The sequence below is a fragment of the Pyrgilauda ruficollis genome, unplaced genomic scaffold (genome assembly GCF_017590135.1).
Source record: "Pyrgilauda ruficollis isolate IOZ18807 unplaced genomic scaffold, ASM1759013v1 scaffold57, whole genome shotgun sequence".
Classification (NCBI taxonomy): domain Eukaryota; kingdom Metazoa; phylum Chordata; class Aves; order Passeriformes; family Passeridae; genus Pyrgilauda; species Pyrgilauda ruficollis.
The window spans coordinates 7,140,021-7,167,669 of NW_024527377.1; the positions used below are offsets into that span (position 1 = coordinate 7,140,021).

The 27,649-nt window shown below is 41.2% G+C and overlaps 1 protein-coding gene across 1 annotated transcript in view; it reads right to left on the reverse strand.

Moving 5' to 3' along the window:
* RNF145 (ring finger protein 145) overlaps window positions 1-27,649 on the reverse strand; it is a 37,410-nt gene extending 9,761 nt beyond the window's left edge. The window contains exons 1-5 of the mRNA XM_041482022.1: window positions 27,436-27,649; window positions 18,730-18,838; window positions 9,778-9,869; window positions 4,739-4,974; window positions 1,095-1,270 (exon numbers count right to left, since the gene is read on the reverse strand). Coding sequence (XP_041337956.1) covers window positions 1,095-1,270; window positions 4,739-4,974; window positions 9,778-9,869; window positions 18,730-18,838; window positions 27,436-27,619 — 797 coding nt within the window. The 5' untranslated portion in view covers window positions 27,620-27,649. The remainder of the gene's footprint in view (window positions 1-1,094; window positions 1,271-4,738; window positions 4,975-9,777; window positions 9,870-18,729; window positions 18,839-27,435) is intronic.

Genomic DNA, 27,649 nt, shown 5'->3' on the forward strand with positions numbered 1-27,649 from the left:
AATAAGCAGGAATATAGTCAGTGCTTCTGCATAATGCAGGGTGACACCATAAGCAATTTTAATACTATATGCAGTATAAATCCTTGGCGTTTCTCCTTAATGATAATTAATTTTGACAGCCTACAGGATGGCACCATAGACAGATACAGCAAGGCAAGAAAAAGCCCAGCAACTGGAAAGTCTGATTGGAAAACTGTAGTGATGAAGAAGTTACTAATCAAATAGCAGAACTAATGAGGTATGATCCCTAAAGACTCTGTCCTGTGCTAGCTGGCTGTGTTTAGACAACTATTACACCCCTCTTTTCCCCATCCCACTATGGCACTGTACCTAATCTGCCTAACACAGCTTCTGCAGCACCTCCAGGTCCTCTCTGCCCTGCATTCTGCTCCCTCTGTATGTACAAAAGCTGAAAAAGGCTTTTTTCACAGGTTCCAGCCAGGAGAATCCCTCAAATGCAGCCTCTCGGTAATAGCACCAACACGGATCTCTATCCTTTATATTACAACCTTTAAACTTCATAAAACTTTACGGCCTATAAAATCTTTTAATGTTTTTAGAAAGCTTTTACAAATCCCGTATCTTTCTGATCTTTACACCTCTGCCACATTAACCACTGGGCTCAAAAGTTGCTTTGGGAGTTGGGTGCTTTGGCTGCTTGGATGAATTCAAGAACGTGTCCCACACAAAATGATGAAGCAAGACATCTAAAGCTCAGAAAGCAACACAATCATGAATAAGATATCAGATGGGCTGAACTTCAGCTGAGGTATCTCAGACTTAAAACCAATTTATATACTGAAAACAACTTCTGGACCAAAGCTCTAATTATGGCTACTCCTTCCTCAAAGGAATATTTTGCTTTCTTTGGGAGCTCTCCCACAGTTCTATCAATGTCTGCCCTGAATGGGATCCATGCCTTTGCAGGACAAGCTTAACAGGGTTTATATGCATAGTCACTGCTATAAGGAAAAATATTTGTTGGGTATCTAAGTGCAATAAAGCCAATAACCACATCTCATTTCTAAAAGAGCACAGATACTGATTTCAGAAGACAGCTCAAACAGAAAACCATCTGCAGGCTCCTGAATTACCTGGTTAAGAAGAGGAAGAGGAGCCTCTCTCTGGAGGCAGGCTGGTCCCGTGTACTGAAATAGGAATAGATCTGAAGAGCAAATAAGACAAGCCAGAACACCATGAAAAGCACTGGGACCACCAGCTGATTCCACAGAGACATTCCCAGTGCCAGGAGCCCATACACCTCCACCACCTGGGAAGACACAAAAAGACAATTTGTTATTGAGTCACAGCTCTTGGGATTTGATAACAAAAGGGAAGTCAACAATACAGTCACAAGGAAGGCAAGGATGATCCCCATGACATCAGCCATCCCCCAGGAAGAGAGGAGGTACATCAAAGTGCAGTTTGACAAAGGCAGAGCTCAGGTTCTGCAGTGACATTTTCAGTCTGTCTGGCAGGAGGCAGAAGCACCTGACTCCAGCAGCAAACCCTCAGACCAGCTCAATGTCCCTTCCTACAAACACCTGGCTTGGAGCTCCCTGCAGCCCACTCACAGCTGGAAGGATGAGGACACGTGGCTCTGGGTCATGCCAGCCTCTCAGATCCTCTTGCCCAGTTTAAGTCACAGCAATTTTGTTTTCTCTGCAGCTACTGCCGAGTCACTGCACACATCAAACACTGAAATGAGTCATACCATTAAAAAAGTAGTAAATCTACTTTGCTGACCTGTTTTTAAGGAAAAACTTAACCCTCCCCCAAATTTTATGCTTAAGTATCTCAAAAGGATCACATACCTAATCCACCAAGTGTTTTGAAATTCACGCTTAAGAATGAATTTCAAAATTTTTCTTCCTTATATTGGAAGACTCTGAAGCTCAAAGTACTTCCTTTCCATTGCAAAGACTTAAGTTACAATAATTTCCAAGATGCTGGAACTTCATCTGGACTTAGGTCAAAAGGAAACTGCTCAGAACTATTAATTCTTCATCACCTGCTTCCCACAACGCCACAGAAGCCATCATGGCACGGAAATTTTTGGAAATGCTACAAAAGCTGAAAGGCATGAGGGATATGACACTCACGGGACCTGCTGCAGCACTGGGGCTGATGGACAAGCAATTGCTGCTGGCAGGGACACAGTGCCAAGCTCCTGCTTTGCTCACAGACTTGTCAAGGAAGTGCACCTGCCCTCAGGAGACTCCCCTGGCCTGGGAGCAAGGCAAGCAATCCTGTGCAGCTCCTGGCACAGTGGAAAAGGGTCATGCTACGCTCATAATGCAGATTCATAACCGTGAGACATTTCTGGCATCTTCTGCTGCAAACAGGCAGCCAAGGTTCTGGGCCTGCTTTTAAATTATACCCCTGGGCACAGCCTAACACACAGACACAAACACAAAAAAGCTGCCCTGTTAGCGCTCTCAGGAAACACTCCTGGTGTTTAACATCCCAACAGTCACTAAGTTTTGACACTGATATCAAACCCACAATCAAATCCAGCCTAAGATAGCTGGATTTGTGTGTAACCTCACAAACACCAGGACAGCACTGAAAACCAACAACTGCTCAGAGTTACAGCAATGGAAATACAAGCACGAAAATATTCCAGTTGGAATGGCAATATCCTCCTCTGGAATAAACTTCTAGCCTTGATTTGTAGCAGAGCTGCCACCAGGTACATGAACACACCATGAGCTGATGTTTTTTCTGCTGTTTCAGGAACACAAACAAGGAGCAGCAAGTTCTTAAAAAACAAAAATCCTGGGTTTTGCCAGTACAATGTGAAAACCACTCCCAAGTATTCTGTGCAACTCTATTACAGGTATTTAGAAAAGCAGCATCCATCATTCTTATAAACCCAGTGCCACATGACAAATTTTCTGCCATTTTTTCTGTGTTCCCAAGGGAACAACACTTTATGCCCTCTGCCTAAAAAGCCAGGAGAAAGAGTATGATCAGTGTCCAAAGGGCAGGGATACAAGGAATATTTCCTCAGCATTACTGTAATACAGCCTGGCATGGAAAGACTTGAAATACTGGGACAGGGCAGGGGGGAGACAAGCAATTCTAGAGATGAGGACACTTGGCTAACAGCAATATTTAGAACTCAATTCTGACAAACAAACAAAAAATCAGCAAGAAACAACTATTTTTCCCCTTCAACCTGGAATGCATTTGCAATTAAAACATTTGTAAGATTTTTGAGTGTTTTAAATTTGTCTAATAAAAAACAGATACAGGTCTCAAATCCACATCTAATCTGAATTTGACTTCAGGGAGCCAAACTGTGCATCCATTCATGTATATGGAAAATGGAAGTGCTGGTTCCAACCTTTTGCAAGGCTTTGAGCTGTGCAGACATGCAACTGTTTTACCCCAGATTTTGGCACTTATGCACAGTAAGCATGATATTTCTATTCTCACTGGAAAACAAGATATTGAAGCTTTGCCAGTCAGCTCCTAAATTAATTTTTAAATCAACAAATGTACAAGCCAGGAGAGGCTTTGATTGGCTATCAGGAAAAATTTCTTCACTGAGAAGGTGCTCAGGCATTGGAAGAGGCTCCACAGTGGTGGAGTCACCATCCCTGGACGGATTTAAAATATATAAATGTGGCACCAAGGGACTTGTTTGAGTCGTTGGACTTGATGAGCTCTGAGTTCTTTTCCAACCTAAACAAATCTGTGATTCCATGGATGAGGTCAGACCAATGCTAGGTGCTGTACAAACACAGAAGGATAATCCTGCTCTAAAGACCAACTACATACAAAATAAATAACCAGACATCAATGATCAACATGACAGGCTGAGACCTTGGCACAGCACACACCTCCTGCTGCCAAATTTTTGTTTGTGTATGACAGATAAGACAGCAAACAAGAGCTTTAAAGAAGGTTTTGAAAGAGCTTAACAAGTTAGTTTTCAGACTGCTTCTGGACTGAAGAGCAGAAGGCAAAAAACCCAAGTGTCTTGGTTTGAAAAAAAATCCAGACAGTGGTAAAAGCTGAAACAGTGGCTCAGTCGAAAGCCAAGCAAGCATCAATCTCTTTATATTGAAATATAGAGAAGGATGTGTATATGTATATATATATAAAAAATAAAAATACAGGAAATGTGATGTTTCTGTACCACTGAGAAAGTGTCCTTTGCTAAGCTTTCATCAGATGTCAAAGCATTAAGAAAATGGACACATCAGATCAGTCTTCTTGTTCGAGGTCTCAGTAATGTGTCTGCTCTAAAGAAAATACCACAGCTTTTCAAATCAGTGATTATTAGACTGAAAATCAGCTTCAGTGTCACTCACAATTTACCACTTCTATAATTACAAACACTTTTCATACAGAAAGTGTTTCTTGAAAAGAACAGCTACTACAATGAATGCCCAGGGATTACCTTCCTCACTTCATACGGCTGTAAATAAATTCCAGTGTGACACAATCTTGTCTTTTATCCTGGATTTGGGAAGCAATAAGCAAAGTCCAAGCAAAGTGGCCATGCTCAGCTGGCCAGCAGCATAATTCAGGCTCGTGTCTTAACTGCTTACCCATCCAAAGCTAACATAAATTAAAGAAAGAAGAGGCTATGGATAGAAGCTTATTCAGTTGGCTAAGAAAGGATGAGTTAGCACACAAACACAGGTGCACAGAAGACAGCTAAAGTGGTTTTTTTTTACTTGTTTCCTGCATAAAAGGCACAGAAAACAGAATGGTTACATTTTACCTGGACAAGCTCTCTGTACGCAGACTTCGCCAGGTTATAGGGCACCAGAAGATTTGACGCCAGGAAGTAGAGAACTTCCAAGCCGGTGAAAATCATGGCGAATTTGTTGATGATGACGATGGTCTCGAGCGGGACGAGGCAGAGCCGAGCCAGCAGAGGGAGCATGTGCGCGGAGAAGAGCCAGATCTGCTTGGTCTTCATGACGCAGGAGCAGAGCGTGCACACCACCAGCTGCCCTGGAAACGCGACACAGCAGTTCAGAATCAAGCTGATTATCCCCTTCAGGAAAAAGCGTATTTTTAATGCGTTATCTTTCCAGAACACCGTTATCAACATCCAGCATATTATGACGGTTCTAAGTAGGACATCTCTGTTACGAAACCAGGCTCCTCTCTGTGTCTTTTGCTGGGTCACTAAAGTTACCCTTTCCAAAATGCTTTCACTTCCCAGATTAGCCAGCTGTAAACCCAAAACACATGCAGAATCAGATTAATAAAGCCCCAGGAATAAATCATACAGAGTGTAACTCAACAAGCCAGCCCTCTTTTTCCTCACCACCCCCAGCTCAGCTGAAATCCCATCAGTATCTGTACACAGAGCAGCTTTTCTGAAGCCCAGCTACACTATTTCATCCTGACCTACACAAAAAAGCAATCAAGAGGTCCCAAATGGCTTTTAGAGCAACAATATTTACACTGTCAAGAGGAATTACTGACCAAGAACAGCAACAGGAGAACAGCCAGGTCAGCAGCTGAGACTTCAATAATTTCATAACGCCCTGAGGCAGTTGCTCAGAATGATCACTGAAGCTTGCAAGTGACAGATAATTAACAACTAAATTCTCTTTAAGAGCTGGTGGGGGCACAAGCATGAGCACATCTCCCCCACACACCCACAGATTTGGAGGGTAGTTTTTCTACAGCACTAAGATCACTTCAGTATAACTGCTTCCATCAGAGACACTGACGTTGTACCCTCGATACCAGAGGAAACTGAATGGGGTGACGTGGATAAGAGTTAGCACACAAACATCCTCATTCATCATTTTGCAACAAGGAAGAAATTTATGGCATATTATTTGAAAACAGACCCTTCTTCACCATCTATGTTAATTTATATCCAAATGCCACAATACGTGGTACTAAATTCAAGTGCTAATGCCCTGGTTTGGAACTACCTCCAAGTTTGCATTTCGTAACTTTTCCTGAAACCAGAACCTGGCTTAGAAAAAGAGACGAACCAGACCAAGGCCAGTAACATCTCTAGGTCTGCATGAGCTCCATGTACTCACTTAAGCTCACTGACCTTGTAAGCCCTTCTGGATGGCTTGGGGAGGGAAGCTGCCAGAGTGAGAAACAGCAGTACCAGAGTTTTGCTTTCATTCTGCCAAGCTTCCCTACCTAGGGAAGGACTTCTGCTTTCAAAATAACTGCAACTGAGCTGAAAGCAATCTCTAACTTCTACTGCTTAAGCATACAAAGTCCTCCCTCCTTCATGCTGTCCCCTTTCAAGTTAAATTCCTACTGTCAATTTGATAGATGTATTTCTGAATTAGCAGATGTCTCTGCAGAACAAGCACCCTTGCTCTCAGCACGGCACTATCAGCATACTGGGTCTTCTGAGCCTCCCAGAAAGTTACTCTACTCATCTCTTTAAACGTTCAGCAGACTCCAGCTCTGAAGCATTCTCCCTCTGCTTTGTTGTTCTCTGCCCACACACACGTTGCTACAACCCTATTTAAAACACCACCAGCTCACTGCTGTGCTGTCATATTCAGGAGCCTGGCAGGCAGCTTGTGAGAATTTCTGCGACTCACGGTAACTACGGCAACTCAGCTTCACACACAAAGGGACACAAACACCAGCATCCAATGTGTTCGTCATTTAATTTAGTAAGTGTTGTCATCTAAATCAAATACTGCAACAGCATCACAATAAACAATCCAGTGCTCTCTGGAGGTCTCTGATCACAAATTAGAGCCTCTAAGTTCAGTCTCAGTAAACAGCAGAACCTGCTTTCCTCCAACAGCCACGTGTGGAGTGTGCTGCTCATCCCTGCTCAGCTCTGGCCCTCCCACCCTTCTAATTTAAACACTGATCAAAAGTTACTTGTCATGGGAAGGAGAATTGTACACACTATCAAAGGAAATACATGGAGCACTTTCTCTGGAGGCTCCAACCTCCTCCCTGAAGTGTGCACCTTGTCAATTCTCAACCCCTGCAGGAAAGGCATGAATGTCTCCAACAGAGCTTTGAGTGATGGTACTTCCCATTTTAAACTGGGGTAGCAGCACCTTAGTTCAGGACAGCCAATCCCTCTCTGCAGTAAATCACACTTTATCTGCAGGTGGGGCCGCACAGGATCAGTCATTACCATCACACAGCAGGATCAGCCAGAGAAAGTAACTCACATCAAACCACAGATTTTAGCACTCGAGGTATCTGCTATGACTATCAAATCCAGCTGAATGTTTGCACCCTGTAAACTGAAATGCTGTGGCCTGAAAACTGACAGTCACAGCTAATGAACCCAACAGCTGTAACACCCCTGGAAGACACCAACCAGGGTCCTCTGCTAGGGAATGAAGCAATAAGGAAAAAATCCACTGTGTGAACTTCCTGCCCATTCTTTTCCCTTCCCCAAACCTCCACAGATACATTAAACATTGCTGACAAGTAGCCAGAGCCTCTCAGTGCACAAGCTAATGGAAAATGTTCAACAAGGAAGCTGACATGGTACAGCCACTCTGAGTAAAGAAGCATCTTTATTTCATTCACAATTTTAGAAAGCTGATGTTGACAAACTCCCTGGCTACATCAGTGACTTACTCAAAAACAAGGTATCCGAAAGTTAATATAAAACCCCATTACTGTGCCATAAGGAAAAGCAAGTCCTCATGGTAGCATCACTGCAAAACCACGCAGCAGCTTTGAAAAAGTTCACAGCTGATGTGCTCCAAAGTGGCTCACTCATCCAAGGGGCCATCTCCAAAGACATTTATTTCTTCCATCCAGCACTTAGGAACACATTATCATCCCTAGCTGAGTTAAATGCAGGGGAAGAAATGACTGTGAGATCCCCCTCAGAAAGTATTAATGAATAAAAGCATTAACAAAGGTTACTTCTGTGAACCAATTGATACTGTACATCACTCCCTTAATTCTGACCAGAACTTCAGGAACCAGAGCTGTACCAGTAGCACCATTAGTCCATTCCCTCATGCACCTGCTTTGGTGCCTGCCAGCAGTGCTGCAGCACAACACCCTCTGAGAATGTGTAAGAAAAAGATGGAGCAAAGCACCTGTACATTGATTTTGCTGTGAAGATGACACCACTGTGTATTTCTAAGACTCCACTGAATAAATAACCTTGTATACAACAAATCTTGTATACAACAAATGAAAACATTTCATATTTATACAAAACACTGTCAAGCCTCACAGACCACTTTCACAACTCGTCTCCAAAGATGACTGCTTGTCATCAAGACCAAAATTACATTTCCAAGTTGGCTATGAAAGAATAAGGAAAATTAAGAATGGTGATATTAAATATGTTAACACATACACATTTGCTAATACAATCACAAGCTCCTATTTCTGAAACACAATTACAGTAAGGGGACACTTCAGTCTGATACCCACTACAACCCAAAACTGTACTGACTAACACCATTATCTTTTTCTCACTTGTTTTTAGTCCCTATTAAAACCTAGATGCAGCATGCTGGGTTTGACCCTTGGTTTAGTTTTTACATGTTACTGAATGACACAATGCCTCCTGATCTCTTCCTGCCCAGGCCTGCATGATGCTCTGTGAAGCTCTCTGAGGGATTCTGCTTTACCATGGAACCCTGCACTGCACCTGGGAGAGATTCACAGGACTAATTACAAACATTTTCTCATAGAAAACATGCCAAAAGCTTTAGCTGTGCTTTGGCATCATTTGACAAGACAAGAAAATATATCTAGACAGTCAGAAGAGAGAGAAAATTGTATCTAAATAATCTTTCCTTGAAAATTACCAGTGTTACTTCTATTAAAAATATTAAAATCAAAGACAAATGCCACATTTAAAAGTAAGGATGCAGGCAAACAGGAGATGGGTAAATTCTGTCAGACCTAACATACAGTAAAGTAGTAAACCCATTTTTATCTGCCAGTAGCAGCTGCAAGTAAACAGAAAGCAGCTGAGTTTTGCCAACAGTAGTACATGGCTGACTAACTCTGTCAATAATCTGATGAAAACCATAGATCTTAGTGAAAGGAATTAAGGAAGATTTTTCTTCCAAGCTTGTCTCAAACTTCATTTTAAAATACACATGGTGTATGTGTGTATGTGTATACCAGTATCCAATCTGGAAAACATATGGTTTGGTGTAGCAACCTTAACAGTGAATTTATTCTCTTCCAGTCAAAGTTCAAAGGGTAAAGAAACACTCTGGGAAGTCCAATTCTTCATGATTTATTTGGGATTTTTAGGTAGGGAAGTCATCTCTGCCATTAATCAAACAATTTACATGTGTTTGACTTGTTATTCCTTAATTCTTTAATTAGAAATATCCTCAGGACTCTGTAAGAAAACCAGTAGCCTGTAGTCCCATGCTCACACCCATCAATGCATTTAATCAGATTTGTAAGAGAATGACATTGTTTAGCTATAAAGCCAATGAAGAATTTATGTGTACAACACCTGAATTAACAAAAACACTACAAATGCACATAACTACTGAAATTTCTACAGTACTTTCCACATTAAGTTATTATAGACACTCCAGTTGTTCTCAATCAGACTGCACAGTCTGAGAATAACAGAGGCAAAGCATAACAAACAGACCTGGAAAATATTTCAGAGCTGCAAGTATGGGCTATTGGTAAATCAATGGCATAGAAAAAGCCAGGCAGGACACAGCTATCCTCCCATGCCTCTTGCATATTAATAAGAATCACAACAAGTTAAAGTAATAAAGAGATAAAACATGCATAGGTTCCAATGAAGAGAATTAGAGCTCTCTCCTCTCAATTATTTAAAGCACTTACCTACTAAAGCAGTCATGAAACGGTTCATGGAGAGAGGCTCCAAGTACATTGGTCCTTCGTAGCCTGATTCCAGTTCGCTCCTCACATAGTCCCTAAAAAACACAAACCCACAAACTGTTATGATCTATCTGATTCAGACAAGAAGCAATTTATTCATTCCACATATATGTAACTTCAGTGTACATCACAGCCAATTAACTAAATTGCAAAAAGCAATATTAACGCTACTGTTCCAGCAGCCGTGCTGATGGAAGGATCCAAGTGAGGCATGACTTGAGCGAGAGCAGAATTATCTGTAATTAGACTCACTGGCAGAGCTGTAAAAATCCTTTGGGACATCTAAGCTGTTCTTCAGAGCATGGCCTCAAAACTGCTTATTGACAAAGCCTCTTAGGCACCATTCCATTTTTAAATATCCTTATTAAGTGTTTTTCTTCCGAACAATAATTTCTTTTCCCACCAGCAACGTGGTGGTTGTGTGAAAAAAAAAAATCTGAGAGCTTCATAGCAAGATCTTCCAATTCAATGCTTATAGTATTTTGCATTTACAAAGTTCTTTACATTCACTTAAAAGGTAAGTATGAAGGAAAAGCAATAGTCATGGGGTAGAGTCAGGAACAGAGTTGCTACATTGCCCTTTTGTCCAACACAATTTAAAAGTTTAGTTCTATTCTACCAGATACCCACAAACTGCTAAAACACTATTGACAGACACAGTAAGAGAGCCTGAAGATCTGTAATTCCCCTCAGAAAAGGTGGGCTGGGAGGGTAGGCTCTGGCACCCAAAGTGCAAGCTAAGAACCTGAGGACCCTGGGCAGTTTCCTGTTGCTGCTGGTCATCCTTTGGCTCTGCCCTTGAGTAGATTAACACATCAACAGAACTCAAATATGAACCTCACACAAAGAGCAGGCATTTCACACCTTCAGAAGCTGAACCTGGACCAGCAGAGCAGGAATTCTGCAGTGGCTCCTTAATCCCCTGCCATCAAGAGCAGGCAATACTCCTGACCTTCCACATGCAGCCCGTTTTTCTGCCATGCCCTGTGACCCTTCCTGCTCCACTGCCGGGCAGCTGCAGCTCCACCCTCGTTAGGGCACCACCAGCTCTGGCATCAGCAATACAAAACCCCCGAGTTTGTTTCTGCCTGATCCTGCCCAGGACTCACATCTACCTGCATCACATCCCAGGAATGCCAGACAGACACACTTGGTCTGACCCTGCATGGAGCTTGCAGAGTCTGTTTGCTCGAGGGGCAATTCAGTTATTCCGTGTTTATTTTTATCACCGAGGCCAGCCACACTTGCTGGGAGCAGATGCAGACAAAGCACAGCAAAACAGGACTGGAAACCACAGTCAGTACAAGAACTGCTCTTTCTATTTTAGTGCAGAAATAGATGGAATTTAGTGCTACTGGGACCTTTCACTTTTCCCCAGAAATGTGGGAATATAGACCCTGCTCCTAGGATTAACTTGCTACCCCAAGCAAAGGTATTCACATTTTCACTTGCAAAAAGTCTCTGGAATTCAAGATATAAATCTCAAAGTACTAAAACAAACACTTCAAAGCCTGTTCTTCATAGCTGACAACACTGCCTACTCAGAGCAGCTTTTCAAGTGTCATAGTATATGTGAGGTATGTTGAAATGAGTTCTTTAGACTGCAACCTACAATTAAAAGCACATGAGGACTGAAAAGGCACCTCAAATGACAATTCTAGACAGAAATCTTCCCCCTGTTCTCCAGGTATAGCTAAGCACAACTGCTTCTTTTCCACCTTCCAAAATCCATAAGGTTGTAATCCTTCAGGCAAAGGGGTTATTTTTATTTATTTACATCATATGGACCAGCAGAAAGCACTTCCTGAAAGCATCAGCAACACAAACAGGGTAATCCATCAGTTACAGAAGAGAGAAAAAATAACAGCCCTTGCAAGATACTGGAGATGGCTTTTTGTCTTAGCAAAATCATGCTCCAGCCTCAAATTTTGGCTGGAAACACTGGCTATTTCTAAGCTGCTGGAAGGAAAGCAGTGAAGACATGAAATTTCTTCTATACTTGTTAGGAAACAGGTAATAAAATCATCCAGGATACCAAGTGCAGCAAGATGACCTTACACAACTTAGCCAAGAGACACGAACAAAGCTGCACTTACAGTTGCTCCTTCAACACCAGAGCGTGCTTGGAGATGACCCAAATTTCTTCAAGCTGCATTTCTTGCTGTTGTCTGATTCAGTCATCTGCACAGAGGTCTGCACTTGGCTGAATTCTCTAACTCTCAATTATAACTGAGTCTTAGGCCCACCAGTTTGGAGAAGCAATGTTTTAAGATCTCCTAAATTTTTTAAACAGTATTTTTAGCTGATGGCTGAATGAGGAAAGTGAAAGCAATGATTCTCCTATTACCAGTACAAACACAAGGATCTTTTGGCACAGACACCAATCAGAAGATGCCTCAAACAGCTGCAGTGCCATACAAGATGCTGAAAAAAGCAAGTGCCTGCACTCAATTTTGATCAATTAAAACTGTATTAATCTCCAGATTGTTCACTTTACTGCAGCAGTGTAAGAAAACAAGAATGCTAAAATCATTATTTACTAGTTAATGAAATGACTGAAACTACATTACTTTGGAAAATTGGGATTTAAGAATAAAGCTTAGATCACATTGCCTGCTGTTCATTCTGCAGATTCATTCCCAGCCCCATTTAATCCAACTGCTGGCCTGCTAACAGGTACCCATGGACAGTCATGACTAAATTGCTCCAAAAGTCCTAATTTCTCACATGCGATTGTTTCTTTGTTACTGAGGTACAAAAAGGTCTTCCATTACTAAAAATATGCTTTACAATTGAGTGACATAAGGTACAGTGGTTATCTGACCTAATTGACTCATATTGCTGACATTTACTTTGGGTGATTAATCTGCACTGTCAACATCAAACACACTCTCATAGGTTTCTAATGTCTACAGACAATCTTAAAATTAAGTGTATTTTAAGTTTGTCCATAAGAAACAATTCAGTCTCTTGCTCCCAACCCTTCTCATTTTAAGCTCTGTGAGGCTCAACACACCTGAGATACAATCATAATAAAACTGCAAAACATGAAATAAGATAATGATGTGAACTCCAGTTTTAGCATTAACAGTATGTTTAATTGTATCACTTCTATTCTGCATAACTGCATCACTTATTTTTCCCAAGCTGCTTTTTGCTGAAAATGGGTAAAAGAAATGTGATTCTTTTAAGCAAGACATTTGTGCTACTCATGAAATAAAACCAGCATCCACCTTCCTTGTCAGGAGCAACAGGACTGTGGTAAATTAATTTAGCTCACTGCATTCTTTCAAACTGCATTCTTTTGTCTAAGTAGTTTTCCTCAGCATGAGTAGCTGAAACTGCTGGAGTCTTCACCCACAATCTGCAAGCTCCACCTAGGAAAACTGAACTTATCTTGAACTCCTGCTCAGTTACATGAAGGGAGGCCCTGAGAGCAGTGTGAGCTCTGGGTCACAGCAGAAGCTGCAACCCAGCCAAATAAAAGCAACCAACACCCACCTGCAGACAGAGAAAAGAATCCAACAGGGAGCAAGAAGGTCCCAGACCACCCACCACTGGACCCAGGGTGTGTGGACCAAAGCACACCAAGAGTGGATGCAGGATGGGTGCACTGACAGTGAGGGTACAAAGGCTCAGTGATTTCTGTGTGCTCTGGGTCCCTGGCTGGAGGCACCCAGCTCAAGGTGTTCCTATTACTGTGCCACTCCATTATTAAATTAATTTTTCTTGGAACTGGAAACTGCTGCAGGAAACCACTTTCACACCTTCTTGTCTCCCAATACCCAAGTGCTGGCATCGGGTGACTTCACCAGGCACCTCTGGAGCAGGAGACATTGAGGGGTGAGAGTTAAAACTCCCCAGGCAGATTTGGAGAAGGTCCTGCAGTGGGTTTGAGTCTCTCAGTATCAGGGTGTGTCTGAGTCCCCCCTCTACTGCAGCTCACTCACAGCTGCACAGCCTGATCAGGCAGTAATGTGCACACAGAAAGGGGATTCAATTCCACACGTAACAATGGGGTTCAAGTCCCTCATAGCAATGGGAAATCTAATCCTTTAGACACAAACTGTTGGCCAAATCTGACACTAAGACTGGATCCAGCTGCACCGACGCTCCTCTCAGAACCTCGTGACTCCACAGGAGGGTTCCCCTGAATCTTTTTTGCTGCTTTTTCTTTATTCTTCCTGGTAAAAGAGAACAAACACAGCGTAGAAAAGGGGATGCCCTTGGCCAAGGTATTGCAAAATTGAGAAAAGATTTATGGTACAGCTCAATTATCTAAAGAGCACACAGTGGCCTTGTGCCAGAAGGAATGGCCATATATTACTAGGACAGCTGGTGGGGGCCCCAGGAAATTTGGCCACTACATGGAACTCTCAATCAATTAAGACTCACTTATTTACGACTCCGCTTAGAGGATAAAAGCCCTGCACAAATGCATTGCTGCTTTAGGGAAAGAAAATTGGATACACCAGTCTCATGTCAAACGAGGGGTGAGTAACCAGCCAGCTAATGAATGATGGCACTATGAAGAACTGATACTCTGAGAGATGAAGTGGGACAGCTCACTCACCACTCCTGGTGCTGTTAACCCAGATGACCACAGCTGCATGGCTAAGTACATAATCAATGCACAATTCAGTGTGGTATAAAGTTAATAGGACTAAAGAGGAGCTAATTCACATGGATTGTTAGGGGCTGGGTTACCCAGCCCCTAAAGCTCTGTAAAACCCAAAGAAGCAGCTCTCATTTTTTGTTGTGAAGCCAGTACAGCTCATGATCCAACCACTGCCCCACTGCCCATCACAATGAGCTCAGCCACCGGCCCTCCACAGGTAAGGGAGGAGTTGATCCCAGAAATTTCTGAAATCAGCACTAGCTCTTAGCTGCACCCAAGCACAACTGTAGATACAATCTGTGGTAGCCACAACCATAAGAGAAGGGGAAGGGTAGATCTCACACATTGAAATAAAAAAAAAAATTTGAGAAAATGCAACTGATTTTGACAATTCCAACAGTGGTGGTATGCAGCCAATTTCCCATATAGCCCCAGAGTAACAATGGCACAGCTTTTGTCTCAACAACATGTTCCACATCAGACTACACCACAGACCCAATCCCTGTATTGGGATTGAATCATGATGGAACTGCTCTCTACCCACCAGAGCTGAGTATGGGCCCAACACAACAGTATCAAATGGCAGCATCAATGTTGATGCATGTGTTCAACAACAGGGATTTATTTGTGAAAGTAAAACCATCAAAGCTCAAGACATTTGTTCTGACACTGAACAAAATGTCTGTCACTTGAAATACGTTCCAAAGAAACACCTGAAACTGTACTTGCCTATATTGGAAAAGGATGTGTTTGTGTAAGAACTCTTTGTAACCTTATGTTTGTAAATAACATCACTATAGGGACAAATAATCACTCAATTACTTCTAACTGTAGAAACACTGTGGGATGCAATTTTAATTATTCAGCTCCTATTATGTCCAATCAACAGTTACAGTCCAATTATACTTAAGCTAAAATTTACTACCTATCCCCATCAGAATGAATCTTGCACTGGTGAGGAAACCACTAAAACCTGATGACCTATATCAACTGCTGGAACGTTTCCAAAATGATGGACAAAAAATTCTAGTCACCAGTGCGGAAGAGATGCATCATGTCTTGCAAAGAGCAAAGAAGGAGGCACAATACTGATGGTGGAAAACTCTTTTTGGGGGGTCACCAACACCACTGTAATCTATATTCAGATGCTCCATCCAGTGGTGACCTTGTTCACTCTGCTTATATTGTGCCTGCTGCTTGTAATAACATTGTATGTGAGACTAAGGGTTGTGTTTAAAGACTCCGAGTTCCTTCTGATACAAAAGCAGAAATGCTTAATAAAAAAAAAGCAGGACTGTTGTAAATCAAATTTAGTTAGCTGTGTTCTTGTAATTGTATTCTGTATTGTCTAAGTGGCTTTGCTTACCAAAAGCAGCTAAAGATGCTGGAGTTTTAGGCCATGAGCTCCAAGCTCTCACCAGCTCCAAGCTACCACCTAGAAAAGTCAAACTTATCTTGAACTCCTGCTCAGTTACATGAAGGGAGGCCATGAGAGCAGAGTGAACTGGAAGATAAGGAGGCCACAACTCAGCAGAAGCTGCAACCCAGCCAGATAAAAGCAGCCAACACCCACCTGGAGACAGAGAAAGAATCCAACACAGGAAAAGAAGATCCCAGACCAAAAGCCACCACTGGACCAAGGGGTGTGCGGACCAAAGCACACCAAGAGTGGATGCAGGATGGGTGCATTGACTGGAAGGGTACAAAGGCCCAAGGATTTGTGTGCTCTGGGTCCCTGGCTGGAGGCACCCAGCTCAAGGTGTTCCTATTACTGTGCCACTCCATTATTAAACTAATTTCTCCTGAAATTGGAGACGAGACTGCTGCAGGAAACCTAAGGCAAAGAGATTTCATTAAATTGGATTTTAGGTTTTTAAAGCTGACTTCTCTTCTTTCCATAAACAGATGGTATGTTATTTCCACCCAAATTGCCAGGTTAGGATGCTACATACAAATGTAGCATCTTCTGGGGTGCTCCAAGTATTCACAAATATTACCTAAACCATCTTTACACATTAAGGTAATTCTCAGCTCAGCAGGTAAGGAAACAAAACATTTAGAAAATTAAGTAACTTGTCAAGGTCACATAAACCTGGAAGTCTGAAGTCAGAGCTTAACTATAAAATTCAGATGATCTTATTCCCAGACTTGCAGATGAAGTGCAAGCTATTTCTGGGATGGAAAAAAAGCACTGAAAGCTGAAGTCTTTCAACAGCTCAGAATTTCCAGGACACTGCAGAGTCACAAGTGCCAGATGATTCTGGTCTTGTTCTATAATTTGCACTAACCAAACTGGCCTCAATATAAGACCTCTTCATTGGTCTTAAATAGCATCCCAACTGGTAGTGCATGCAAGCAAGTCCCTGGAAGTTTTCAGCTCTGAGCAGAACTGCTAACAAAAAACACTGAAAAACAGTTTGCACGTGTGACTACTGTATGTCTTGTAATGATCAGGCTGCTAAATAGAAACGTAAGTTGGAACTGGATAGCTTTGGCAATAAGAGGAATGGCTCTGCCAACAGATATGTCTGTCACATTTTACTATTTCCAGTATGAAAACTAATGAGATTCAAAAATCCTTTTGTAGGGCTAATTCAAGTGTCACTCTCCACATATGATTCCCTGACTGTACAAAGGCTTCAGCTGAGAGCCCCTTGCACTGTGCTTCCTTCCAAAGCAAACCAGCCTAGGGAATGGGTAAGCTCACTCAGAAGTGTCAGCAGCTACATTTGCCTTGCAAAATACCTTGGGAATACAGCTGGACTATTTGAATCCATGACATCTTTTAATTAAATATATTTTTTGTGCTAGTTGATGCAAGATTTAATTAAAAGTTTTTATTAACTCGCTCCAGGAGCACCAAATACAGAAAGCTTAGTAGGAACACACAGAACAGTCCAAGCAGTATTTACTAAATATGTTACAATAAAGCCTATTAAGTCTCAAACCTCACAAAGCAACAGAAGTCAGAATTTCTGTCACACAGAAATACAAACAAGGTATTAGAAGCAAACACAGTGCTATCCCTTAATGTATCAATCAAATGTGTAACATCTCCCTTTCTTCTAAAAAATTTAAAGACCTGGAATGGCATAAACACCTCCAGCTGTAAAATGTTCTGCAGTGAAGCCCTGTGTCTGATGGGCATTTGTTACTAGATTTATTACTTCGACACTTAAATGACGTTTAGGTTGCTTTTTCTAATAAATAAGCCTTTAACCCTAGAAGAAACACCCACAAACTCCATCTCTAACAACTCAGGACTCCCCAGAGGATGACAAATAAACCATTTTTTCCTTCCTACTGAGGCAATAAGAGGCTATAACTCCTCTCTTGTACACTCATCCTTTTCAGGAAATCACTAACTGCAACCCTGACAGCCACAACAGCGACATGTCAAATCATCACAAAACCTTCATTAACACTCCCCTGAACGGCAACATATCAAGAAAGACATTCTAGCAAATGCTCTGGAAAAATTTTGATGTGGAAATAACAAAACTATCACTTCCATTAAATCAACTGAAAGCACATTTTTAAATGTTTCCCATCAGCAGGCACCAAAATAAGTCAGGCTCAAATCCATATTTTCAAGACTTCCCATGCAAAGCCTTTAATGTGATGGCAGTGTCTTTGGTTCCAATTAAACACTGTGTCAGTATGAAAGTTTACACTGGCTTTCAACACATTTAGCTGAGGCCAAACAAAGATGGTTGATTCTGTCTTGTTTGACTCAGAGTTCTCCAGACTCCTGCTCTGTGTTTCAGATCCAAAACACCTGCATACACTGTAAATTCAAATTTGTGTAATACATTTTAAGAATAAATACCACTACTACTTTGCTTTTACTGGATTCCAGATCTCTATTTGCTCTGTCTTCTGAGGTGCCAGGAAACTAAAAGTAACATCCTGTCTGCTGTATAAAACACCCCAGTGCTGAAAGCATTTTAGCTGAGCCACTGAGTAACTTAGATTACTGCATCAGAGGCCACATTTAGTCTTGTGGTAAGTGCTTTCCTCTCCTTAGATTGGTGGGCATTACACTCCCCAGACAAGTAGCTCAAAATTCCTGGTGCTTTTCAATGACTTCAAAGAACTACTTGGCTGCATATTTAATTCTGTAAACTTTTCCAAAGACAAAGAACAGCAAGATACATTTAGGTGTTTGACACAGAAAAAAGGCCTCCACAAAACCATTTATAGAAAATAATAACAAAATAACTGTTATTTTTGTAATGTCCAAACCAAGCTAAAAATATTAATCCATTTATCCTTACCTGGAAATTTGGTGCCCAGCATAAAGCAGCAGTGCAGTCAAAAAGTACAGGTAAAGCTGAACCAGGTGTTGCCTTGGTAAAGTAAGGAGCACAACACTTAAGATGTAACCTGTAACAAAAAGCAGAAGCTGATATTTAAAAAAATGCTATCTAACATCAAATTAAAATAACACTTAGCATGTTCGCAATTTAAGATGAGGACACAGAGGCTTTACTCCACATTAGTCATATTAAAGCCCACTCCAGGTATCAGGGTTGCATAAATCAAGGACAAGAGCTGCCACAGGATTTGTAGCTTTTTATCCCAGCAGTTCCTGCACTTCTCATTAGCATTTAGTGAGGCTGTTGAAAATGACCCAATGCAGATCCAGCTTTACTCTTTAAGACCACAGCCTGGCTGCTCAGCAGCCTCTCCAACAAGCAGAACCTTGATCCTTGTTCTCATAAGGATCTCTCTCAGAGACCCACACAAAGCAGTACTTGGAAGTCCACCCCATAAGCGGGTGTTGCATGTCCAAACTCCTCCTTTCCAGACAGGCTGCAGGTCAAAAACCCAGCTCATGGTGCCCTTACAAATATTTATTTCCAAGCTCTCTCTCCATCACTGCAGTGCACTTGTACTCTTTCTGAAGGTCAGTTCAAGTGCCTGGCACTGAGATCCATTTAGGAAAACAACCCAGCAACAGCCAACAGCTCCCCTGAAGCTAAGAAAAAAAATGCTAGAGAAGAACATATCCTGACCCTCACAACCACACCAGTCATGTCACATTTAAAGTTTCATACATTTATTCAGCATCATCAGGCACAGTCTTTTTAGCTAATTTATATTTTGAGCTTTTGAAATATATTTAATAATGCAACTCTAGATTAAGCACTTATAAGCAGTGGCACAACCAGGTATTATAAAACAGCTGGGGAACACAGCATGTTCCAGTATTTGAAAAAGATATTTCAGAGTCAGTATTTATGAAGAAGTATTTCAAGGCTGCTTAGTATCTGCTACGTTCAATGAGCCACCTCTGTAAAATTCTACCAACAGTTTGGTCTTCAAAATCTTGCAAGACACTCCTAGAAAAGACAACAGACCCACAGGATGGCAAGGAGAGATGAATTCAGATAATGCAGATTACAGGATCAATAACAGACAAATCCTATTTACTTACCTTTTTAAAATACCAGTATATCATTTATGTATTTAACATTAAAGATAATTTTTCAACGTCTTCATGTAGAGGATGTGACAAGTTGCACATTTGTCTCAGGATGTGCTTTTAAAAAAGCTGAAAGAATTGGTAGTATCTTTTATTAAAAATCAAGTGTCATACAAGTCACTAATTCTGTACAATATCACTTTGACCAGAGGGCTGGAGCACCTCTCCTGTGAGGACAGGCTGGGAGAGCTGGGGCTGTTCAGCCTGGAGAACAGAACCAGTTTTATTTTGAGCTTTTTTAAAGGGGTCTGAAACACAGCACTCCACCAGTCTCCTTCTAGCAACTTGTTTTATACAGAGTAACTTGCTTCTACTTACAGCACATCAGATGTTCCACACCATCAGTTTTTGCATTTGCTGGAATTCCTGTTTGCCACCTTCCTTCCCCCAAACACACAAATGACAAGAGCAGGAACTCCTCAGCAGTCTCCATGAAGACATTTCACTGCCTTGCACCACACGAGCCTCACGAGCCAGCTCCAGAGCTCTCAAACCATCCGCAGACATTCCTACATCTCATCTCTGCTACATTCACCCTGGGTTCCTTTGTGAGGGACAATTCTCCCTGAGGAACAACCCACAACCATCTACCATTCCAGCACGAGTCAAATCTCCCTAAACCTTTCCTTCTCACTGTAGCCTGTGACTCACCTTCAGGTGGAGAACTAAACAGAGTTTATTATGCAGTCTTTTATTCCTCTATTACTCTATAAGTAGTTTTAGAATACCTGTTTGCTGTATCTGTATTTAAGCTCTGTCATCTTTACCTTATTCTATCACAAGAAAGTCTGTTCCTTGGCCATGTGAGGATGTACCTGAGCAATGGCAGCATGGTTTCTGTAAAAGTAACGTGTTTTAGAGGGCAAAGATGTGACACTTGCAAGGACTTTAGACATCACTGAAGTTCACTCTTCTCTACATGATCACAAATTTAATCAAAATACTTAGGATCCTTCAGGATACAATGAAGGAGTGGAAAAAAATATAGAAGGCTAAATTAAAAGATGAAGCAAGTGCTGTCACAGTGCCTTCTAACCAGCAGGCTTCCACACTGCACAGATGCTCAGATCTGTGCAGGGAAGCAGCACGAGACAGCCAAGGTTACTGCAGAAGCTTCAGCAATGAACTCCACTGCTCAGGAGTTTGGGCTGGAATGTAAATGTTCACTTTGAAACAGCCATTTGGTTTAATTGTTAGACTTTGAAGAGGGGGAGAGCAACAGACATTTAAAGTAGTTGCCATTCAATCTTATTTACAATTTCCTCTTGTGACTTGGTAAGAGGGAGATTTCAGCACACTTCACACTGCAATATTTGCATTTTTGCTGCAGAGGCCCTATTCCCAAAGTGGTACCAACCTCATTTTTATCAACAAAGCTTCCACCAAAAAAAAAAAAAAAAGCCAAATAATTCTTTACCAACCCATCCAATTGCAGAAGAAAAGGAAGACAAGCTCAAATTCAGACATACTTTCAATAATATTCTACTCCCTTTGTTCTCATACAGACAAATGAAGTAATTAGTGTACAACGTAAATAAGATTCCACTTAAAAAAAAAAAAAAAAAAAAAAAGGACCAGGAAATAAATTTCCTCACAGTAGCTTTCTCATCTAAATCATTATATTCTGTTTTCATTTGCACCTCCTCTGCCAGAAGAAAACACGATGCTGAGAATATATATCCCTTTGGAGAGAGTCCCCACACACAAGGACTTACAGTTTGAGAAACAGTCTGGGTACCCTCTGAGCAGGGATTAACAATAACTAACACTCACTCCATCCCAATGGAGCTTTTGAGCTCCGTGTCAGCAGTGAGCACTCCCCTGCTTTGATTTGGGCTGTGCCATTTTTGCTCTTGGGACTTGGTGCATTGTCCCTTTTGACTCACCATGTACATTTCTGTACAAAGCAAGAAGCAGGCTCAGGGAAGCCCAATTCCTGCTCCAGTAAAGGAAAGGTTCTAACATATGTTAAAAAAAATAAACAAAAAAGATAAAGAAAAGACAGAATAATCTTTCCTGAATACAGTCAGAGTGCCCTAGTGCCACAACACCAAGAAAGAGACTTGCACCTTTATGCCTCCAGCTGTTAGGAGCACTACAGAAGACACATTCTGCCAACCTTAAAAATACAAATTCCCCACTCAGCTCTTATTAAAGAGCACAAGGAAACAGAGAACTTCTACTGCCTCTCATGCAAGATGGAACAGATTTAGGCTCCACTGGAGAAAATAAACTGTAAAAATCATCCTAAGCAGAAAAGCAAAGTTAAACACTGCCAGACAAGAACATTGGTGTATTAACCAGTTCATGACCCTATTTACAACCTGTTGATTCAGCTCAGTGAAAACCTCTGGCTGTGCAGTGCTCATTGTTCAGTGAGCAGCAGCTCACAGACTGCCTTTCAGCAATCCCTCTCCATTTATGCACCACCAAGGTGTTCCCAGCTTCTCTCACCAGAATTACCTCTTTGCCGACTCAGGTGTCTGAGGTTTATTGACTGCACACAATGGAGGCTTCTGGAACATGATCAAAGTCACAGCTCATCCTCTTTATGAAGCACTTTAGTCCTCATTTGCATGATTACAGATCCCTTGTGTCCATTTCATATTATCACTCACAGCTTCCTGCACATTTAGTCTAAAAGTGAGAACTTTGCACATCAAAGAGTTCATAACATTTCTTAATAAGGCCACACCAACTCTTGGAGAGCCAGAAAGCAGGAGCACAATTGCTTGGATTCTACCAGGAAATTAATTCAGGGGGCCCTACTTTTCCATTTTCCCATATCCTTCAAGGGTAAAGGATCCATGATTTGCAAAGCAACTTGCTGGGAAGCAGCAAGTCATGAGCCACAGACTCCATCCCAGCTCTCCTGCCTCAAAGAGGGATCAGTGCACTCTGAGTCAGTCACTGCACTTCAGCCTAATCCTTCACTGTCCTCATTTCAGTTTGTTCAGACAAATATCTGGCCACTACATGCAAGTGCCAATAGAACAGGACATACTTCTGAAAGCCTGCATTTGAAATGGCAGAAGTACTACAGAAACAACTGGCACCTTTATTTTCAGTGTGCCTGATTCTCAGGATCACCAGACTGGTTACATTGCAATTTACACAGAGATTTCATAAATTGTCAATGTCTAAATCACCCATCTCAAGAGAGGATGATTTTTTAAAAGATATACTTTTACACACCTGCCCTCCAGAAAATGCCAGAAAATTAGTTCAAAACTTAGAAAGCACACATTTAAACATACTTGCATATAAGGAAATTGGCAATTACTCAGTCATGGCTCAGAACAACTGAAAACAGAGATCAGAAATCCTGTTATCAACATCTGCACGTCTTGGTGAAAATAATGCCAACAAAACAATTTATTCATTACTGGGGAACTGCCATCAACAGCTGTTTCTTCAATTTTTAAATGCACAACAGATTGGGTACTTTAAGTATAAATAATCCAAGAAAATGAGTGCTTTACAAAGATTTGCAGTATTGTCTGAACAAATAAAATGGACTTTTGATTCTAGTTCTGCCATATGATTCAGAGGCTCTTTATAAATCTTTCTAAATAAGATAAGCTGCAATGCTGTCATGTGACTGGTATTCAGAATCAAAAATTTTAAGTACCTCCTTTCAAAAAGGATGCTAGTAGCTCCTAAAAAAAAAAAAAAAAAAAAGTAAAAAAAAAAAGACATCAGCTTTATACAGAAAAAAGCTACCTGAAAGTATCCATATGCTGAGAAAGCTGCTTAGGAAATACCTACAACATTTAGGGAGCAGTAGAGGAATCTTCAGTCCTGAGTCAGAAAACAAAAAAGGCTGTGCTGGATTTTGAGCATGGCACACTCTCTACCTCCTCCTGTGTCCTACCAACTGCAGCACACACCGCATTTGAACCAAGAAGAGAATGAGAAGACGTAACCAGTGATTATTTTAAGAAATAAAGACCAAGTCCATGTCATCAAATTGCACTTGATTAAAAATAGCTACAGTTTAAAATTAAATAGTAATGCTCAGAAAATAGTTCTACAAGCCATGTATCTAAGTGCTGCTGGCAGGAGAAAGGTAGAAGACATGAGGCAGCAAAGCCAGAGATGCTGATTCTAAGCAGGGCCTCATCATTGTATGAATTAACTGTATTTACACATTTAAGTCATGCATCCTTTCTTGCAATTTTAGGAAATTTGTTTCTGTAATGAACCAACTCATTTCTTCTCACAGTGAAGTTTCACTTGGCACTTCTTACAGGGTTTGTACCAGAGTAGAGGACCCTTCCCCTTAAAAGGCAACATAAAAAAAGAATTCTAAATAAAAGATCTTCTACATAAAGCACGAGAGCTTAAACAAAAGCAGGCAGACCAAAGGGTGCAATCAGCACACAAGGGCAGGAAGTCCAGCAGGTTTGTCCTCCCTCAAGCCCCCCTCATAAAAGCAGCATTCATAACAAGCAGCTCACACCTAGCAAGTAATGTGACCAAAAGATTAAAGTATTAACCATGCAGTTAAAGAAACTGTCATTACAAACAGGGTTGTGAAAGATGGCACACCTTCCACCTATACCAAACATTTAATTTTTTTTTTTGTAACGACAAAGAATACAGTTTTAGATAGAAAACTGCTCTAATTTCACTCTTGAGTAAGAAAACCCTGTATTTTGTGCAATTCTGTGCCTCACCCCTGACAGTGACTTGAATTCCAAGCCTGACTCTGATTATAGGTTAAGCTCATGACTCTTTCCATCTAGCTCAGAGTATTTACCACTTGGCACAAAGAGCATTGCTTTGCCCTTCTTCACAGGAGGAAATTACGTGGTTTCAACTTTTTTCCACCTTCTCCACCAAAAGAGCACAAAAAGAAGTGTCTGTTTTCTCACAGCTACTCTACAGTGCAGAAGAAAATGGAGAAGTCTGGCAGTAAGTGCTAATCTACCCGACACAGAGGTTGCACCAATTCTAACCAGAAATTTATCTCTGCTGTTTGCACTGCTCTGTGCATATTTAGTTAAATTTCATGCAGGTGAACTTGTGGTTGAGTGGTTATCAGGACTGAGTATTTTCCATTGCTCAAGCAGATAAGGGCTGTTTCATGGAAAGATATGAAAAGGGAAAGTTTTTTCAAAGAATAAAGTGCATTTTATAAGCTTTTATTATACTCACAGTACTGCTAACTGGAATGGGAATCACACAGGAACACACTCATTTCACTTGTTACATTTAAACAGAAAATACGCTCCTGGTAACCCCCAGTTCTGAACAAATTTCCAATTCTGTCTCCTTAGTTCCAGGAAAAGGTTCACTATATAAAGATTGGTAGAGTTTATTAATTTTTAGGGCTCTCTAATCAAATTGTTCCTTGTGTATCTGCCCGAGATAGATGCACCCAATTTCCTCAGCTGCTGGAAGCACTTACATAGCACTATATATAGCACTACAAGATACTGGCTTGTAGAAGAAATTCAGTGATTGTTTGATATTGCAAAGCTGCCACTGCGTTTGCTGATAGTGTTTCCTAACTGCAAATATGAACAGAGGATTTTTTTTTCCCTAAATAAAGTAGATTAGTATGTTGAAACACATCCACAGTGAATTGTTGTTTGAATTATATTCTGGCAGCTAATTTCCTCAAATGTATCTTCAAAGAAGCTCAATTCTCCAAACTGGTGGAAAAGTACTTTGTTTTCCCTACAAATCCAATTTATATATTTTGATACATCATCTTAATTAATGTTATACTCTAAAGCAATGCAACTAAATCTATATAAAATGTCATGGAGGCATGTAAATTGATTTAGCCCAGCTTCACCCTGACACAGCTTAAATCCCCAGCAACCAAGGAAATGAAACACAGCAACTTCATGTGAAAAGTTTTGTCACTAAAAAATTGTCTGAAAATCTTTTAAAACAAGTACCTTGTTTGACAATTTAGAAGCTCTTCTTGCTGAGCAACCACCAGTTGGAGAAACAGAAATCCACACATTCAATGTCATAAAAGCAAGAAGTAAAAGAACTGCTGAGTGATTGTTCACCAGGACAAAAGCACTCCTCGTACAAGGAGCAAAAAGTCAGATTTCACTGGTTTAGTACAAAAATAGCAACCAGATGGGAAATTCTTTGGTAACAATACCCACCCCCTCTGTATTGTTTTTTATTGGTGTATCCCAACATACTTTAACAAGGAAAAGATTATTAAATGCCTATTAAGAGGGGCTTTGTCATAGCTGGAAATTACCCACACCCATCTTGAAAATCTACTACACAACTTTTAGTTCAGCATTAGATGAACTGATCTGATAAAGTGATCCCTAAAAGTTTTGTGTGTGGACACAAATGCAGGAGAAAGCCAGCTGTAGGTACAGGCCACCACAGTCCTGTGTCACATTCACCAGATCCAAACATGTTCTCTCTCCCACAGACAAAGGAAAAGGGAACTGTGACACCAATGTTTTGTGCTGCAAGTACATTGTCATCCCAGCACGAGTATAGTGGAGCCATAACAAAGAAAGCTGGACATACTTTTAGTGCAGTAAATGACTTCCAGACAACAGACATTACAAAAAAAGGGAAGCCTCATGCCAACACTTATGCAGTCAGGATTAAAGTCAGGACATGCTCCTTCAAAAGCCCACAGTTTCCTAACTGCTTAAGTAAAGTGTGTTTCCTTTAGCTGACTGCAGTGCATCTTTATCTTCCAAAACCATCTACAAGGAAGAAACACTCCAGAGTGGTTAAATTACAAGCTAGCCCTTTCTCTCCAAGCCAAGCAGTGCTCAGGCAGATGCTTGCCAGAGATCAACCTCAACTGCCCAAATCCAATCCCTAATTTACCCCATGTGCAGATGAATCACACTCTCACCTGGAGAGCAGATCCCAGAACACCAATCCTTTCATCTCCTAAAAACAGACATCTGGCATTCCAGAGCTAGACTTGCAGGCCAAGGTTCACACCTCACCTGCCTGAGCTGAGTTAGTAATTTAGTCCATTTATCTGCAACACAAGGACTGCTTACCTGCTCGAATCCACTCACAGCACAGGGATGGTTCATAATGGTGTAAACTGAAGAGCCAAAATGGTGCAGCAAAGAAAACTAAATTTCTAATGCTGTGGTCAGTCCAAACCAGGCCACCTTTTCTCTAGCCTCTTGTTTAATGTTAAGTTTCTATACTTCTTGTCTGCACAGCATTTCACAGCAGCTTCCTCATCAGTCAGACACCTGCCAAATTCCCTGTGCTCTTCTTTCAGGACATCAATTGTGTTTCCAAACACCAGGTTTACTTGTAAAGGCTAAATAACAACAATCAGTAAAAACCCTGGGCAGGATTTCTTTGCTGCTAACATAAACTGTCCCCTAGGCAGAACTGTAATGCACGCATTGTCATGTTATTGTTTGTAACCAATATATTAACATGCTACTACTAAATTCTTAAAATTCTTGTAGCAAGCCAAAAGGTATTTAGTAGAGTAGTATTTTCTCTTGAATAGACCTATACTTACCCACATAATGCATATTAAGGGCCAAGTACTTGTACTGGAAGAGAGGGTTGTTGTGCAGGCTACTTCTTTGGATCTGCTGGAAGAATGAGCTGACATCCCATCTGTACAAGACATCCAACAGCATGATGCTGGGGACCCTTAGGGCCACGTTTAATACTGCCTCCAACTTCTCCTTTGCAGCCATTCTCTTCCCTTTCTGTGAATTGGCAGCAGA